At 35.6% G+C, this 16,876-nt stretch overlaps 3 protein-coding genes across 3 annotated transcripts; 1 reads left to right on the plus strand and 2 right to left on the minus strand.

The window, feature by feature from the left end:
* Positions 1 to 95: 95 nt before the first annotated feature.
* LOC147405283 (classical AGP protein) lies at positions 96 to 2,888 on the minus strand. Its single transcript, XM_086432950.1, has 5 exons — positions 2,695 to 2,888; positions 2,308 to 2,419; positions 797 to 868; positions 480 to 697; positions 96 to 325 (listed from the first exon to the last, which is right to left on the minus strand). Exons 1-5 carry the CDS (start codon positions 2,802 to 2,804, stop codon positions 211 to 213), a joined length of 627 nt encoding a protein of 208 aa, XP_086289076.1. The 5' UTR covers positions 2,805 to 2,888; the 3' UTR covers positions 96 to 210.
* Positions 2,889 to 3,197: 309 nt separating this feature from the next.
* LOC147405284 (Gut esterase (DUF1350)) lies at positions 3,198 to 10,560 on the plus strand. Its single transcript, XM_086432946.1, has 10 exons — positions 3,198 to 3,577; positions 3,654 to 3,729; positions 3,929 to 4,053; positions 4,812 to 4,920; positions 4,997 to 5,060; positions 5,167 to 5,222; positions 6,903 to 7,010; positions 8,305 to 8,454; positions 9,553 to 9,723; positions 9,885 to 10,560. Exons 1-10 carry the CDS (start codon positions 3,339 to 3,341, stop codon positions 10,116 to 10,118), a joined length of 1,332 nt encoding a protein of 443 aa, XP_086289072.1. The 5' UTR covers positions 3,198 to 3,338; the 3' UTR covers positions 10,119 to 10,560.
* Positions 10,561 to 11,472: 912 nt separating this feature from the next.
* Positions 11,473 to 16,119, minus strand: RAD52-2 (cobalt ion-binding protein). The gene is made up of 4 exons (XM_086432951.1): positions 15,658 to 16,119; positions 15,535 to 15,572; positions 13,134 to 13,225; positions 11,473 to 11,916 (listed from the first exon to the last, which is right to left on the minus strand). Exons 1-4 carry the CDS (start codon positions 16,020 to 16,022, stop codon positions 11,770 to 11,772), a joined length of 642 nt encoding a protein of 213 aa, XP_086289077.1. The 5' UTR covers positions 16,023 to 16,119; the 3' UTR covers positions 11,473 to 11,769.
* Positions 16,120 to 16,876: the final 757 nt, after the last annotated feature.

Below are 16,876 nucleotides of genomic sequence, written 5' to 3' on the forward strand. Positions count from 1 at the left end.
TGTATAATAGGAACCTCACCATTCAATCAGGACAGATCCCCAAAAGACTGATGATTTCAAGAATCAATTCTACCTGTTTCCAAGCTACACTCCCATCTAAATTATTATGTTATATTGTCATAATATATTTATAATATTTTGAGGCAAGACTTACTCCAATTTAGTCACAAGAGAATATAGAGATACACAGTAAATTTTCACAGAGACAATCTACAAGAAACTTGAGTGCTCCTCATTGTGGGATCGGTATGTGCGCCGCCTCAGCTGAGACTCTGCTACTGGCTGTTGCAAAAAGATTCTTGTAGGATCATTTGGATCAACATACCTGTACAGAGGAAGACCAACTCAGATGTTTATTACATTTTTCCTAATAACTCCGCACTGAGATTACCATACCATCAATCGGAGTGCATATGTGCAAGTCTGAGATTACCATCAATCTGTGTGTTGAGTGTGTATGAGAGAGAGAGATCACTTACGCATGACGCATCATTTCATCGACTGGAGTTTGGGCTGCTTGTAAAGGATCCACACTCGGTGCTGCTTCAGAAGGATAAGTTGAGTGTTGAGAATATTGTCTCACAGAAGCAATCAAGTTCAAAAATAGTGGGACAAAGGTTCCACAGCCCCCTTCCTTGAACAATATCTTGAAAGAATGAGTAGAATAAAGGGCTCTGTGCTGGTCTTCTGGCACTACCTGCAAGATTCCATCCCACAGAAATTGGCAACATCAGGATCTTCAGGCAAAAAAACAAAACAAACATTAGAAATCATCCACGCCATCTTATTTACTTACAGGATCAACAAGACCTGAAATATTGTTGCAAAAGAAAATTGGTTGATTAAATTTTTCTTGATGCACATAGAGCTGCACAAAAAACATGTTATGGGTCAGTAGGAGGTTAAAGCAGTAACACGCATTCAATGAAAAACTGTTTCCAACCCTCCTTGAAGAAACCTCCACAAGTATTCAGTCTCCAAAACAGCACACAACACAAACACAACAATGACCTGACCTTTAACTTAAGTACACCAGGGTTAGGCATTTGTGGCTAAAAATGACACGATTAAGTTGGTTCTCTGACTAATCAATTGCAGTGCATGGCTATAGGGTACCATGGACTTTTAACAACATTCAATAGTCAACACGACAAATGGCTGATTAAATGATTATAGCACTTGGCTATACTAACTAAAAGAAGTAATGGATTTCTATTTGTATAAGTGATGAATGAAATAGCATAGTTGGAATCCACCTAACTGCTAATAAGCATGAAGTATTTCAATGTGATAAATGGACTGCATGACATACAATTACCCCCGCTACGAAATTACAAAGAGATCAAATTGCAAAAAAACTACCAACTCGCAAAAACAGTAGAGTGAAACAAATTCCTTTCTTTTTCTAGATGACTAAACCTACATCAAATTTTCCCATGAGACATTTCCAATGAAAGTGTAGCACATCATGTTTTAAGAGGTCCTTCATTTTGTACCTACATTGTTACCTCTCAGATGTTTGATATGACAACCAAATCAAAGAATAACGAAATAGTCATACAAGAACAATTGCAAAACAACAAAAAATGCAATAGTTTGGACCAAAATATCAAAAAGGATCTTCCATGTACAACAATTAAGTAGACATCCGCATGCTACCCGTGTTGGAAACTCTGATCAAATCTTCATATATATATATGGGTTATGTAATGTAATTAGTTAAGATAATTCACTCTCAGGATTTGGTAAGTTTAAATTTCAAATTTTGACTCATGAATATATAGTGTGATCTATGAGAATACAAACTCTACGTCCACAGAGGATAGGGAACGATAAAGATTACAAACTCTATCCACAGATACAAGGAACCTCACAGAGCAAAAACATAAAGAAACCCTACTCAAAAATACAATATATACCCACATGGACCCAGTTAGCAAAAGGGGCCCTTTGATACTGGGTTGCCTCTTGAAGTCCAAGCCCAATAAGAATACTAGACATCTCACAACATTGAAGGAAATTCACTCTTAGTATTTGGATAAGTTTAGATTTGAAATCTTGAGGTGTGACAAATCCAGTATGAAACTACAAGAGATCAAATTGCAAAAATCAAAAGAAATGATTTTCTGGTTCTATGTTATAAATTTTCCTTTTAATGGAAAAATGTCAATTAATGAACAAAGTCATACTACAGAGAGAGAGAGAGAGAGATTAAAAATGTAATTAATTTACAATATTTAAACCCTATGGAGAGGCAATAATGAAGTAGCAGATAAGAATAAAGAAGTAGAGGTGTATGTAATGTACCAGTGGCATATCAAAGGCTATAAAATTCCCCACAGGTTTAGTTGCAACAAAGACCATGCGTATGTTTGACAAGTAAATAACTCCCTTTGCTTTCACTTTATCAACATGAGCTCTAATAAGAAGAAAAACGAAATATAAGATGGATAATAGTAACTATCTATAACATTACAAGTGTTAGTTTTAATCAACCAAAACAGAACTATTGTATCCTAAGGAAAAATAATCTCACACACAATTATAATAATTGATAGATCGCTTGATAATGTAATACCATGAACAATAATAATAATTTATTAAAACAAGAAGAAAGCTTTTAATAATTTAATAGATCATCATAACATATATATTATTGCAAAATAAAAGAAAAAAGAGAAAAGAAAGCAAAACCCAGGAATCTTGTCAATCTCAAATTCGACGCCATCTCTGGCCAAGACGAACATCTCGTTCACAAAGGGCACGGGCATCCCATTGGGAAACAGTTGAGGGTTCAGAGCCATCAAAACAGAACAGAACAGATTGTCTCTCTGGATGGACTCTGGATTCTGGTTTCTGGTTTCTGGACGAACGAAGAAGATTAATAAAGAAACAAAGTTGAATGAAAGCCTGGCGTTGTGTACAAGTGACACGATGCCGAATCGAGAAAATTCTTTTTTCGTAACCCTTGACTTTGGTCTTTTCTAATAGATTCCAATAAAATCATTTAAATGCCCTCATCTTCAACTTCAATTCAACCCCTGACTTTGAGCTTCTAACCCATCTTCTACCTAACTCGAGTCAACTCAGGCTAACCCATCAATCGGGTTGATCACGGACTGAGTTCGGGCTAGCTCGCCAAGGTTGCACTTGCAGCAGCCCTTGAATTGAATATATTTATTATAGTGAGAGAACAAAAAAAATGTCGACGACATACATATAGGATTTTCTTCCACTAATCTAAAATTGTAATTCTGAAAGAAGAGAAAGAAAGAGAGTAGAGAATCAAGAAGAAGAAGAAGAAGAAGAAGAGATCAGTAGGATTATTAGCATCTGAGATGGCTAATTGCATGTGGAACCCATTGGCATACGTTACTCCTCAATATCCATGTCCATCTAAGAAGAAGAAGAATAAGATATTAGTATTGCAGCAGCAGACCAACAATTCTCTAAACTACAATAATAGTAATAGTAGAATTACAAGTACTAGGGTGAGGGTGAGGGTTAGGGCTAGTGATGATAATACAGTTGGGGAAAAGAAACCCACTGGAATTCAGCTATACACTGACATTGAGAGGTAAAATTACTTGCTATTATTTCCAATTTTTATATTTATTACAAATCCAATATATATATATTTCTTTATTTTGCAGAGTAATTACAGAAACTGCAAAGCGATCCCAGGATGGCTGGGGTGCTCCTGCTTCTGGTGATTGGACTCAAATTGAGGTTTTCTCTGCCCTGTTTTAATTATTTTTTATATACAAAAGAATATGGATGGATGGATGAAGCTTGAATTTCAATATTGAAATCATTTAAGAATATCGGTCTTAATCACTATGAGATTACACAAACTTTTTTGCTGAAGGCAGTTGTCATATAGATAATCCTATATTTACCAAGTATGTTAATAATATTTCCATCTCAGGGAGCGTGGGTGCTTAGACCAAGAAACTCGAGACCAACATCAGTTGTGCATTTTGTTGGTGGTATTTTTGTTGGGGCTGCCCCTCAACTCACCTACCGTTTGTTTCTTGAACGTCTTTCAGAAAAGTAAGCAGCCTTTGTACTAGTACTATCTTTTGATTTATTAAGACCTTATTTACTAACATGGAAGCCATGATGTTTTTATGATCAGGATCTACTAAGATATGTATTCAATCTATTACGTCCATATGCCATCCGGATAGTCCTATTTATGTGATTGATTTTGAAGATCGCATGATGCATGATTTCTTTTCCATGGCCTGTATTTCTGAATTTCATTATTTATTTTTTCTTGATGGATATAAGCTATATATATTATAAAAATAAAAAGGGGGCGAGGTTGAGAATACCTACCAACATGGCAACCAGATAGCATGAGAGAAGAAAACAGAAGCACACATACAAAAAACAGGAAAACAGTCCAGAGATACTAAGGAGTCTCATTACAAAAAAAGGTCTCACTTTATTATGAAATTCTCAAAAAATAGACCCTTGAAATCCTCACATTGCTTGCACTGGAATAAAAATCCCAAAATGTAGCAAATCACAGACTGAAAATTTGTTCTTTCCCTAAGAAGGCCTGGCAATTGTGCTCCTTCCATTATCCTTGACAAATGCCACAGGGAGCCCACGACCAAAGAATCATTCTGTCTGGTTTGCATGGGTTATACAGTTGTCTCCATGTTTGCTTTAAGTTGGGGCTGACTATGTACATTTTCATTTAATCTTTTATCTGGTTTGCATGAATCCTATTGAAAGACAAGTTCATTAGTTGAATATACATATAAACTAATGCTTAAACTCTTTTTTTTTTCCTGATTTAGGGGTGTTTTGGTAATTGCAACACCATATCCTAGTGGGTTCGATCACTTCTTCATTGCTGATGAAGTACAATTCAAATTTGATAGATGTCTTCGATTTTTACAAGAAAGTGTGAGTTAAATTACATTGTGCACAAATTTTCCTTGATTCTTTAAGATTTCAAACTAAAATTGTTTTTCTTTTACAGGCAAGTGAACTTCCTACTTTTGGTATTGGCCATTCTTTGGGCTCTGTCATCCACCTTTTGATTGGTACTATTTACTGTTGTGTATTGCTATTCTTCTTCTGTTTTAGTTTGCTCCAGGTGATTGCACTTGTAAGGTAACTGTTTCCTTCGCTTTATGTGTAATTCATCAGGATCTAGGTATGCTGTTCAACGAAGTGGAAATGTATTAATGTCATTCAACAACAAGGTACTTGATCTCTATCAGATTGCACAGTGTAAATAGGTTAAAAAAATGTCTGAACTTGTATAATATATACATATATACATTAAAGAATTAAATCATCATTACCCAAACCTTCTCCCAACTCTTTGTGGTCTGCTATACAGATTAGTTTCAACTTACGATTCAATTCCGGACCATATCCTCCGCTTTTCTTTATTGCATTCCCATATAAGCAAAAAATTTTAGCAGTATACTTATACGGAAGAATGCAAATCAATATCTTTTTTGCTTGTCAAATCTTACCAGTGAAACACACTTCAGAACTGACTCCCACATTTGAAATCATGCGACACAGGTCAAAGATCTGAGAATCAATCTGAAGCACGCAATGGGTCTGGATGCATTCCACTGCTTGAGATCCCAATTTGAAGATTGAGATGTTTTGATCCATCTTATTATATCAAAATGAAAAAGAGAGGAATGTTGGGAAGGGTTCTTTTGGAGAAACATTATGTAGAAAACATGCATAAATATTGACATATTTCACGATATATACTGAACTATGTCCATTTCCATACTCCTCTACACAAAATTTTATTGATACTTTCTTTTTATATGTATTTCAGTGGAAATCACTATTCATTTTGCAAATATTTTGGTCAACAGTGAATTTTGACCAAAATTACCAAATTGCAGGTGTAAAAAAATGTAAGATTTTGATTGAGATATTTTGACAAATAGTAAACTTTGACCCAAATTTTCTTTTTTGAAAAATTATTCTATGAAGATTGATAAAAAAAAATACTAAAATAAAATATTATGGAAAGTCCTTGTAAATTACATGTTATATGCACTCATTTTAATTTATTTTAAGCATATTAGTATGTTCATATAGGCTCAAATAATGCAATCATCCTTGTTCTAATTATACCGATAAAAAAAGACAAAATTCCTTGTTCTAATTAGTTGTATATATATATGAGTTTAATTCCAAAGATTTGGGGTTAGCTGAATGAATCCTGGTCCTCCGTTCATATCTCTCCTTAGCCATGTCTTTGTCATTGAAAGTGTGTCCATATCCACTTTCACTACCTCAATCCATGTTCTTTTGGGTTTTCCTTTTATTCTTTTAGAACCTTGAACTTGCATTTTTTTTTTAAAGTGGAGTTGTAATTGGCCACCATTGGACATAATCAAACCATCGCATTAATCTCTTAGTTTATCACATATTGGAGCTATTCCTACATTTTCCCGAATGAGTCCATTTCTAATTTTATCTTTTTTAGTCTGCTCACTCATCCATATCAACATACTCATTTCAACTATTAACATGATGTTTCTCAACCACTTAACATTCAGCTACATAAAGCATGGTAGCTCTAATTGTCGTCTTATAAAAAAATTTCTTTTTATTTGGTTGATATGCATGAGTCACAGACGCCAAAACCAAAACATAATACCTTGATTGCTAGGGTATCATCTTACAACTAATTTGTATAACAATCTGAAGTCACAACCAAACTCCACTTGTGAGTGTTGGGCTGCCATAGCCCGTCCCAGACATTACATAATGTCTATACTCTCTACAACATACAACTTCCAGTGACGATGATTTATCCATTTTGCAGTAGTAGGCTTCATTTTGTTGCTTATGTAAAACTTTGAGACAGTAAAATTTGTGTTTCCTTTCAATTCATTTTACAGGAGGCAAGCCTTGCTATCCCATTATTCTCACCTGTTATCGTGCCTATGGCACAAAGCTTTGGTCCACTTCTCTCCCAGCTCACATCATCTCCAACCATCCAGCTTGGGGTAAGCGTTTGAAACACTTCGTAGTACTTTCAGTCTCTGAGTTTTCTTGTGGAACTTGAGAAACTTTATTCTATCTTGGTGTATTGGTCTAAATATGTTGATTGTTGCTTGTGTTTTCTGATTGTTTTGGTTGTGAGGTTTAAGCGAACTGCATGCAAATAATATATATATATATATATATATTATATATATATATATATATATATATATATATATATAAATCCAGCCTGATTAGCTTATCAGTGATCGGTGTAGTGTTAATGGGAAGAGTGCTGATCTTGTGTGTATTTGCGTGTGTATGTATATACATACAGGGAGCCTCTGCTAGTATGTTTGTGGGCATAAGCTGATTATAGTCCCAAATAAGGCAATCATTGATTTCGGAAGGCTGTGGTCCTTCAAACCAAGCCATCGATCCTTTTGTTTAGAGAGAGGGTCAGCAGTGATCTCAAGTCAGGTGCCTCAAATGCACCTCACATTCTCAAAGCGGCAGCGTCAGTGTAAACTTCAGCACTTTGAGGACAAGGGCACAGTTGATGGATGAAGTTAAGGGTGTTGTTTGCACTTTTATGGCATTCAAGTCAAGGTATGTCCTCTTGATGAGATGTTGAGGTTGTCTTCAGGTGCTTTTAGGAAGAAAGGCATGGGGGTGTCCATTGATGATGTAAAGGTGAGGGTGTTGTTGGGGTGTTGGCATTTTTAACTCTCAGGGCACCCCTATGAAGATGTTGAGGACCAAGGGTACTGTCAAGGCAAGTGTCGGGTATTGGTTGGGTGAAATTGCGCACGATATGCAAATCCAGCAGAGGGTAAGCTAATGATGTTCTAATTCATTGCAATTTTGCATGGGTTGTGTCCGCTCGTTCTTGTTGCTATTTAATAAGTCTGGGTGTTTTTGGAGTTCTATTCATTCCCTGTTTGAGAGGTGGCATTCTTGGGCCTTTTGGGGAGGAGAATGGATTCTATGGCACTTAATTCCTTCTGGTGTTTGTGGGAAGCATTGAAGGAGAGGAATTGTGGAGTTTCTGAAGGGAAGGACCATTCTGTTTACGAAGTCATTAAATTTTTTTTTTGTCAGCTATTCTTTTATTGTAAGTTGTTTGAAGTTTTTTTTTTTGGGAAGAGCTACTATTTTGATGGGATTGACTTTTTAAGCTGGTGGGCTATCTTATCTCATGTTGTATTCTGATGGTCATCTGGACCATCGAATCTTTTATCATTTATTCATAATTAATCTTACACCTTTCGAAAAACAAAAAATAATAATTGCTTTATTTGTCCATGAAATTTTCAGGCAGAAATGGCAATGAAGCAATTACAAAACCTTAGCCCTTCAATCGTGAAACAAATTCTTCCTCTGGTTGAGCAACTTCCCCCTTTGTACATGGATTTAGTTAAAGGGAGAGAAGATTTCATCCCCAAACCAGATGAAACTCGACGATTGGTACGTATTATCTCCCATTATTATTGAATCTAGTAATTTCCCAAAACCTGATCGTGTATTTTTTTTCTTGAATTTTAATGTTGACATATTCTTTCATCATTTAAATTCGATGTGCTTTGCTAGGATTCTTGTAATTTAAAAAATGACTTTGATTGTAAGAGATTTGCCTTTTTTTTATTTGGTCTTTCTAGTGGACTTTATCTTTCAGTGAAGAATATACTAAACCCTTCCTCCATGCAGATTATAGATGAATTAAAAAGGGTTTACGTTTCTCAATGCAGTCTATTGAGAATCGTTGTTTAGAATGAATGAAGATCATAGAGTGAGGCGCACATTTTCAAGAGAGTACTCATCGAGGAATTATATGTGATAGTTGTTAATTAAAAATGAATATTAGAGTGAGGAGCACATTTTCAAGCCTGTCATCCTATGTTATGTGAGATGTATGTCCAATAATGTATCAGGGGCTCTGCAAACAATTATCATATAAAACCCTTCTACATGTACCTTCTTCAAGGTCACCCATTTTTTGCTATTAATGGTCTGTAGCTGTTGCCTGTCTCCTTGATGGAGATCTGCTTATGTCCTGTTTATCTGTCAGATCATCTGTTTGGCAACCAAATGACTACCCTAACCAGAAAAAATCAGTTTACTGCTAGATCCATGTAAGTTTCCAGACCATCTGTCATGAGCTCTGCAGGTGATTATTTTCATATGCCATGATTGGGTGCTTGCCATTTATAGAATCCAAGTGTAGGACCTGTCTTTAATGATACTCTATTAGAAACAGACTAGTGGTGCTCATTCATGTTGAGAGTTTTTAATAATACAGGACCTGACTTGTGAGATGGTGTTTATTAATAACTACATATGATCGTCAACTTAATGTCATCATCTGTGGTTACCATGTGATATTCAATTGTTCCTAAATTGGTTTGTCTGAGAAGTAATAAAGGGTTGTGGTTTTAGATTCTCATTTCTTTTCTCTTTTTCTCTCAAGGGAAACTTCCCTTCTGCAAACTGGAAATCTTATGATTATCATTTGCTTTCTCTCAATAAATTCAAGTTGGGTACATGTCATGTCATGCAATTCTGCAGATAAAGGCATATTACGGCGTTTCCAGGAATCTTCTTATAAAGTTCAAAGATGACACAATTGATGAAACTCCGAGACTAGCACAGGTGCTAAGTGTAGATTCTGCCATTAGTACACTACTGGACATGTCAATTCGTTCATTGCCTGGAGATCATGGACTTCCCTTGCAACAGGTGAATGTTTTATACAATGAATGTTAAGAAGGGTTAGTATAACTTTGTTTGCTCATCTTCCTTCAAGGGAATTGGTTAGGACCATTGCATGGATGTAGAGTACATGTTAGTTTTTTTTTTTTTTTTTCTCCAAAAAGAGAAAAACATAATTTCTTTTGCAGGTTCTCCCAGATGTTCCACCGGCAATGGCTGATGCAGTAAATCGTGGAAGCGAGCTTTTGACAAATCTGACTGTGGGGACACCATGGGAAACAGTGGCTAAAGAAGTAGGTAGCACATTAGGTGTGGACTCGGGGATCCTTCGAGCACAGATTTCAAAGGACGTTGACCTGCTTGTGGATGAGATCACGTCATGGATGGAATCTAACTCAGGCCCTAGGCTTTTAAGGCCATAAAGATTGTAATAGAACAAAGCCGGATCGTAAAACTCAAAATTAAAAGAAAGAAAAAAAATTGTGTAAATCTACTTGAATGGGGACCGAGGAACAATCTTGTCGTGACAACAAGCACAAAGGAGCCTTACATTAAATTCTGGTTGGCACACCTGAGGGCATCACTACTTAGGCAATAATTGGCAGCTTTGTTGTAAATGGGTTTTATTTTTCTTTGTCAGTTGTACAACCTTTGGATGCATGTGATGATTAAGTAATGGTAGATTTTAGGTTGTTTTTATGTATAATGTTTTCTATTGGATTGAAAATTGAAGTACTTGATAAAGGAGCTGTATCTCTTAGTACCACATAATTAATGTTAAGGGCATTATTATGTGAAAGTTTGTAAAGTTTTAAAACCAGAAAAATGAAGCATTTCTGTAAATGTTGAAAAACTTATGGAGAATCGTTCATCTACAAGCCAGGAAGATTGAAAAGGATGTGAGTTGAGCGCTTGAATTAAACCTAAGGCATAGTTTTATATGAAACTAAATCAAGGAACATGATTTATTCACCCATCCATGCCATTTGTTGCAAGACATTAAATGGTGAAAATGTATCTGGAAGAGAAACGTTTGATCAACCTTCGACAAGGATTACAAACAAAAAGAGAGATTTAAAATATTTTTTTAAAAAAAGTCCCTGCACCCAAATCATGTCCTGAGTTTACACGACATAAAAGCATCCTAGCTAAAGAGAAAATCATCAAAAGAAAATTCTTTTTGTTGGGGAGATCTTTGGGTAAATTAATTGACTACTTCTAAAACATCAAATTGTGCGGAAAATGCATAGTAGCAACATTTCTGGAAGATCATTTTTACTCTCTTGGATGCTGAATCTCCCCGGATTTCAACAAGTTTTCTTTCTTTTTCTTTGAGAGTATACGCTAAAAAACAATTTTCACACATTTTGTTACTGCATATGACCCAATGTGGAACCCAAACCTTTAACAAACTGATAGCAGTGGAACCATGCCTATTGGATCTCAATACCTTGTTCAAAATGATCCAATAATCAGAAGGATTCCATATTGGACAAAATGTAGGCATACCTAATATACTTTGTAAAGAATGCATATCTTCCCATGTTTAATAAATCAGGTCGTGGATCCCAAAACCTCAGGTCTGATCCATTGACGTAAGGCTCCATTTGGTTCCCGAAATGCCATTTCCAGGTAACTATTTGAGTGAAATATAAAGACAAAAACGACTTCCCAGAATTAGCAAAACCAGAGAGGAAGAATAATATCCAGTTCATGAAATACAGTGACAGAAGTAACCCAAGGAGAAGGTGTAAGCTTCATATTTCAAGCATCCCATGTCAAAATTCACTATTCCAGCTTAAAATTCTCATAATCAAATATAGGGTTACACACCACTGAATGTACTGATAAGATATCACCACTTAATATTTACATAAACTGTATGGTGTATGTGTGTAATCAAAGTTCCCCATGAAGTAGAAAAACTGGTATTGTTCAAGCTTTTATTAAAATGACCAACAGACACAATCATTGTATAGAGGAGCGCTCTTCTTTATGCATAATAGGGATGACCTTACAACATAATAGATAGGAAAATGACGGAATCCCTCTCCATCTACTCCTTTATTCTAATTAAGGAGAATCATCTTCATGATACAAATACAATCCGAGGCCAAACCGAGCACATGCTCTACAAAAAGCTATCTGCTCAGCTTCAGCAACTGGATCCTCAATGCACCCATCACTAAAGGACACTGTCCCTGTTGATTCACGGTGTGCCTGCATGCATCAGCACCAATTATGAAGAAACAAACTATTAATAGATAAATCAGGCAGTAATCTGTTATGTTTCACCAAACCAACTTCTAGGAAGATTTCATGCTCTGTGATCATGCATGCAGTCAAGAAGGAATGGAGATATCCAAGACAAATGCAATGCAAGAATATATCCAACTTGTACACGTGAGTATTGTGTTATTATGTTCCCTACTTTTTAAAGTTGTAATAGAGCTCAGGTTTAGGGGAAATAAGCCATGGCCATCAAAAGAAACGTGAACTCATACTGATTGCGATGGAAGGTAAATTACAACTATTTTAGGACCCAAAGCTCTAGGAATTTTATTCATTACTTTTATTTTGATAGGGTCAAATGTGAAGTCAGTTTTGATTGAACCATAAACAATAATTAGGGATCTGAAATTTGTACGACTCAAATTAACCATCATGAGTGGCTTAAAAGGCATTCTGGATTTCAGCACAGATGTCAGGTTTGTCATGCATCACTTGTACAGTCACTTGTTTGAGGAGGTGATCCTCCTCTAATATTAATGCCAATAACAACTAGACTTCATGCTATGAAATCTGCATACATACTTTTAAAGATTATTTGTTTACTAGTGTTAACATGATGACTTAAATATTCCATATAAACTGAAGCTCGTGGAAAATGAGTAGCAATTTGACATATATCATACTTGATGAAAACGCGTGTAAATGACATGATTCATGCACAATAAGTATGCAGTTGTAAACCCCAAACATTTTTGGAGATAGATTCATCTAATGGCACATTGTGGATCTGAATTATGCAAGCACAATTTAGTTCATGACTAATTATTATGAAGCAATGAATCCCCACACTTTATATGTATAACTAGACTTGTTTATGTATGAATGTACATAAATGTAAGGACTCAATAAATTCATCAAAATCAAATATCACAAAAAAAATTCACCGGAAATTTGCAAAAACACTCCTGAAAAAAATAGAGGGGAAATGAAATGCAACAAAGCCACCATCTCTAACCTCATATGTAGGTGGTTTTGGATTGGCTGGATAGTTTTTAACTATAAAGCAACCAGAACACACAATCAACTAAGATTCTATTGTTCACATTATATATATATATATATATATATATATATATATATATATATATATATATATATATAGAAGAGAGAGAGCAAGAATACACAATTGAGAAATGAGAGAACACCTCTCCATCAGAACCGCGTATTGTGACACGACAGACCACTGTCACACTTCCATTGTCTGAGAATATGACATCACGTATTTCTCCGCACCAACCTGCCAAAAAGATCTTAGCATCAATTAACACAAAGCAACATCTAACAAACCCAAAAATTAAGATAAGGAAAAAAAAAAAAAAGGAGAGAAGGGAAAAACAAGAAACTTGCTAAAATAGGTTGAAGACTGCAATCCTCAGTTATAGAGAATGTGTTGATTCCATTAGTACAAAGCTGATACACAAATAATAAACATAGAGAACAGTTGAAAGCATCTCAATTAGTTAAGAAGACAAAAGCTAGTGTAGAGAAGTCATGCAATTCGGTCAGTACTTGAAGTGGGGACTCTTAAGAGCTAGAAACGCAGAAGATGAAGACGATGGAGGAGGGGACTACACATGCAAACAACGTGATTCCACAATAGAAATTTTGAAAAACCAAGCGTTAAAAATGAAAAACTCAAGTACTGCAAGTTAGTGTCAGCTTGGGAACACTACAAAACCATATGAATGAAAGGTCCTCTTATAAATCAAGAGCTAAGCTAATGAGATCATGTAAATTTAGTGAAAACCGTTGACAATATAGATTGTTGGTTGTGCATTTCAGTGGGATCGTATACCACAATTTCAGGTGGATAATGGTAAAAAAATTGTCACTTGACCTCCAACTTCAAAGAAATTCTACATATTTTCTTCAGAATTCTTATTTTGCCTTCGCTCCTTTCTAGTCTCAACAATTAACACTAGGGCTGGCAATGGATCGGTTCGGTACCAGCTGAGTATCAAACAGTTACCAATTCGAAATGTTTGTCTTATGATCTGATTTGATCCAATCCAAGCACTACTCTGTTTTTTTTTAATCCAAAAAAAGAATAAGAAATTGGGACTTGAGGTGGAGGAGGTTGAAGATGATGGGTTTTGGGGTCATTTTAGGCCAGGCCGAGATCGAGAGAGACCATTTTAGTTCAGGTCGATTGAAGAGAGTGATTCCTCATTGCTTGATCTTCTGTGTGTGTGCGTGTGTGTGCACAAATCCACAACCTCTCACGAGAGAGAGAGAGTAGGCAACGGTTGAGGAGAAAGGTTTTGGGGAAAGAGAAATCTAGGATTTAAGGAGAAGTTGAAGACGATTGGTTTGGGGGGAAATGAATGAAGGGTTTTAGGGTGAACTATTGAGGATGATGGGTTTTGAGAAAGAGAAACCTGGGATTTTGGGAGAGGTTGAGGATGATGGGTTTGTGGGAAAACGAACGAAGGGATTTAGGGTGAACAAGTATTGAGGATGATGGATTTGTATAATTATATTTGAATCAGATTTTAATTGGATTTGATTGGGGTTGATCAGAAAAAATTATCAGATCTATAATTTCCCATCCGAATCCGATCCCAAAATCCCAAATTTAGATACGAATCCTATTTTTTCAGATCAGAATGGATCGGGTACCAGATAAAATACAATCCATTGCCAAATAACATACACCAAGGGATCTGCTCTTGAATGAGCAGTTACTTCATCTATAATTAGTGCAATCTATGCAAACGTGGCTAAGAGAACCCTTCGGTCTCTCATTCCTTTTTATCCATTTGTTGGGGACTTTGGAAAGAGAGGAACTGGCACATGTTTGAAGACAAGGTGCTCTCGGTGCAAGATATTATTGTTTCTATCAAAGAAATTTTTTTTATTTGAAGTAAAGTATTTGAAGAATTTAAGGGAACTACATGGGCAGATGGGAGTGGGTTTGAAGATTGTCTCTTGTGTAACCCAGACTCTATTTTTGTTGTTTCTTTGTTGGTCACTTTGACCATTGTAAAACAAATTGCATTTACTTATCCAATATACATATTGACTTTCAAATACATAAGGACTCAAAGTCAATCCATGACATAAACTGATTATAACTGGACCTCATTTGTCTCCTCACAAGTTACAATTTGTCGTACCACTGGAAATAATTTTCTAAGGCATGTCCTTAATTATGTCAATATATATAAGCACACAATGGTACATGTGTGGGAGCATGGGGGCATAGGACTGCAGGGTGTAGTCCAGCTTAGTTGAATCATGTGTACCTTGTACTTTTGGGGAGGCTTCAATTATCATCATGAAGCATGTAAGTATTAGCTTTAGCCCCAATTTTAGTTAAAGTGCAAAAAACTAAATTTCTTGAAAGTAATATTCAACATTTATTTAGCTTTGTGCTACAAATCACTAAAAATATAGTAGAATGGAAGATGGATTATTTTTTGAAGAAAAAGAAGAAGTATGTGCCATATTAGGCGTGGGGTGGGACAATTATTAGGGTTTGAATGATGGAAAGTTAAAAGACATAGAAAATGATGAAAGAAAACATACACATACACATACACATACCTGGGGCATAGAAACTCAACATCCGGTTGGCATGGTACCTAGCACGAATAATAATCAAAAGTTAATTAAATAGAAATTAAAATTTTTAATTTGTGAAATCAGAGACGAAAAGAGATTTCTAACCAGGGGATGTGAGTGGGATCGGGTTTGATGACCTTATCAGGTACCCTTTTGTTTAGGTCTCTGAGGATCTCAGCAAGTGGACGCGTGATGCATGATGAATTGTCTAAAGGTACAACGTAATTCGAGTTTGGAACAGCTTCCGCCGCTGTCCCTCCCCACTTCTTACTATTTCTGTTCAGAGTCCCCCAAACCACGCGGCCTCTTCCTCTTCCTCTTCCTCTTCCTCCTCCTCCTCCTCCTCCAAAGCAATAAATCTGTTGTATCTCATTTGACCAAGAGAAAGAGGAGTTGTTACCTGTAGAAGAAGATGCCACTTGTAATTTCTTCGACAAGAGGAAGCTCACGTTTTGCAAGGCCAACGCCATTCTCACCCCCACCTCTTTGATAGATAGATAGATAGAAGAGATCGGCGGATTCAATTTCTTGCCCTTTGTTGTTTGAAGCAAGGCTAGTCCTCTATTTTAACTTCTTCATCACCTACCTAACCTTTTTATTTTTTATTTACATTACGTACATAATTCTTCTTTTAATTCATAATTTACCATATACATATTTTCTAGCTACCCCCCTTATGACTTATGAACCAAAACGAAATGATTTTTTACCCATTTTGACCTATATATATGTATAATACAAGCGTGCTCCAATTATTTTTGTGCTTCCATAATTTTGTTCCACGATTCTTAGAAGCACCATATATCATGGTTTTAAATCTTGGCCGAGATTGAAATGGACTTGCACATATAGACATGGTGTCTCATATCTACAGAATCTTGAGAGAGAACTCAAATCATATTTTGAAGATCTTGATCAAGTCAATAAAACTCATACAAGTCAACTGGAATTTTATATATTTTAATTAGAATAACACTTTCTTTCTTTTTTTAAGAATTTTAACATTGCCATCTAAATAAATTATGATTTTATAAGAAAACATCTACTAATATACTTTATTTTATAATTAAAAATTATAATTTTTTTTATATATATAAATCATTTGATATGAATAATTATATACCAAGTCAAATGATTTATCTCATCTAACACAAAATGTCAAACCATGCCATATATACACCATGGCACATAAGCCTTCAATATTTGTTGCTCCAAAAACTCAAATATAAGCGAGTTGGTTGGTTGGCTTTCTTTCTTAAAAGCAAAGTCTCCTCCAGCTCTAATCAATTTTGGTGTCCCATATACCACATGTAGGACCATCTTT

Source organism: Akebia trifoliata, chromosome 3, assembly GCF_017979445.1.
Source record: "Akebia trifoliata isolate Shusen 1 chromosome 3, ASM1797944v1, whole genome shotgun sequence".
Classification (NCBI taxonomy): Eukaryota; Viridiplantae; Streptophyta; class Magnoliopsida; order Ranunculales; family Lardizabalaceae; genus Akebia; species Akebia trifoliata.

What these genes read in the sequence shown, in the direction of transcription:
- RAD52-2 (XM_086432951.1), bottom strand. Translation starts at nt 16,022, where the DNA reads ATGGCGTTGGCCTTGCAAAACGTGAGCTTCCTCTTGTCGAAGAAATTA. An exon ending in GATCCCACTCACATCCCCTG is followed by an intron (nt 15,573 to 15,657) that starts GTTAGAAATCTC and finishes TATTCGTGCTAG; the next exon opens with GTACCATGCCAACCGGATGT. An exon ending in TACGCGGTTCTGATGGAGAG is followed by an intron (nt 11,917 to 13,133) that starts GTGTTCTCTCAT and finishes TGATGCATGCAG; the next exon opens with GCACACCGTGAATCAACAGG.
- LOC147405284 (XM_086432946.1), top strand. Translation starts at nt 3,339, where the DNA reads ATGGCTAATTGCATGTGGAACCCATTGGCATACGTTACTCCTCAATAT. An exon ending in TGTCATCCACCTTTTGATTG is followed by an intron (nt 5,061 to 5,166) that starts GTACTATTTACT and finishes GTAATTCATCAG; the next exon opens with GATCTAGGTATGCTGTTCAA. An exon ending in CTCCAACCATCCAGCTTGGG is followed by an intron (nt 7,011 to 8,304) that starts GTAAGCGTTTGA and finishes TGAAATTTTCAG; the next exon opens with GCAGAAATGGCAATGAAGCA.
- LOC147405283 (XM_086432950.1), bottom strand. Translation starts at nt 2,804, where the DNA reads ATGGCTCTGAACCCTCAACTGTTTCCCAATGGGATGCCCGTGCCCTTT. An exon ending in GAGATTGACAAGATTCCTGG is followed by an intron (nt 2,420 to 2,694) that starts GTTTTGCTTTCT and finishes TCTTCTTATTAG; the next exon opens with AGCTCATGTTGATAAAGTGA. An exon ending in TTTCAGGTCTTGTTGATCCT is followed by an intron (nt 698 to 796) that starts GTAAGTAAATAA and finishes GGAATCTTGCAG; the next exon opens with GTAGTGCCAGAAGACCAGCA.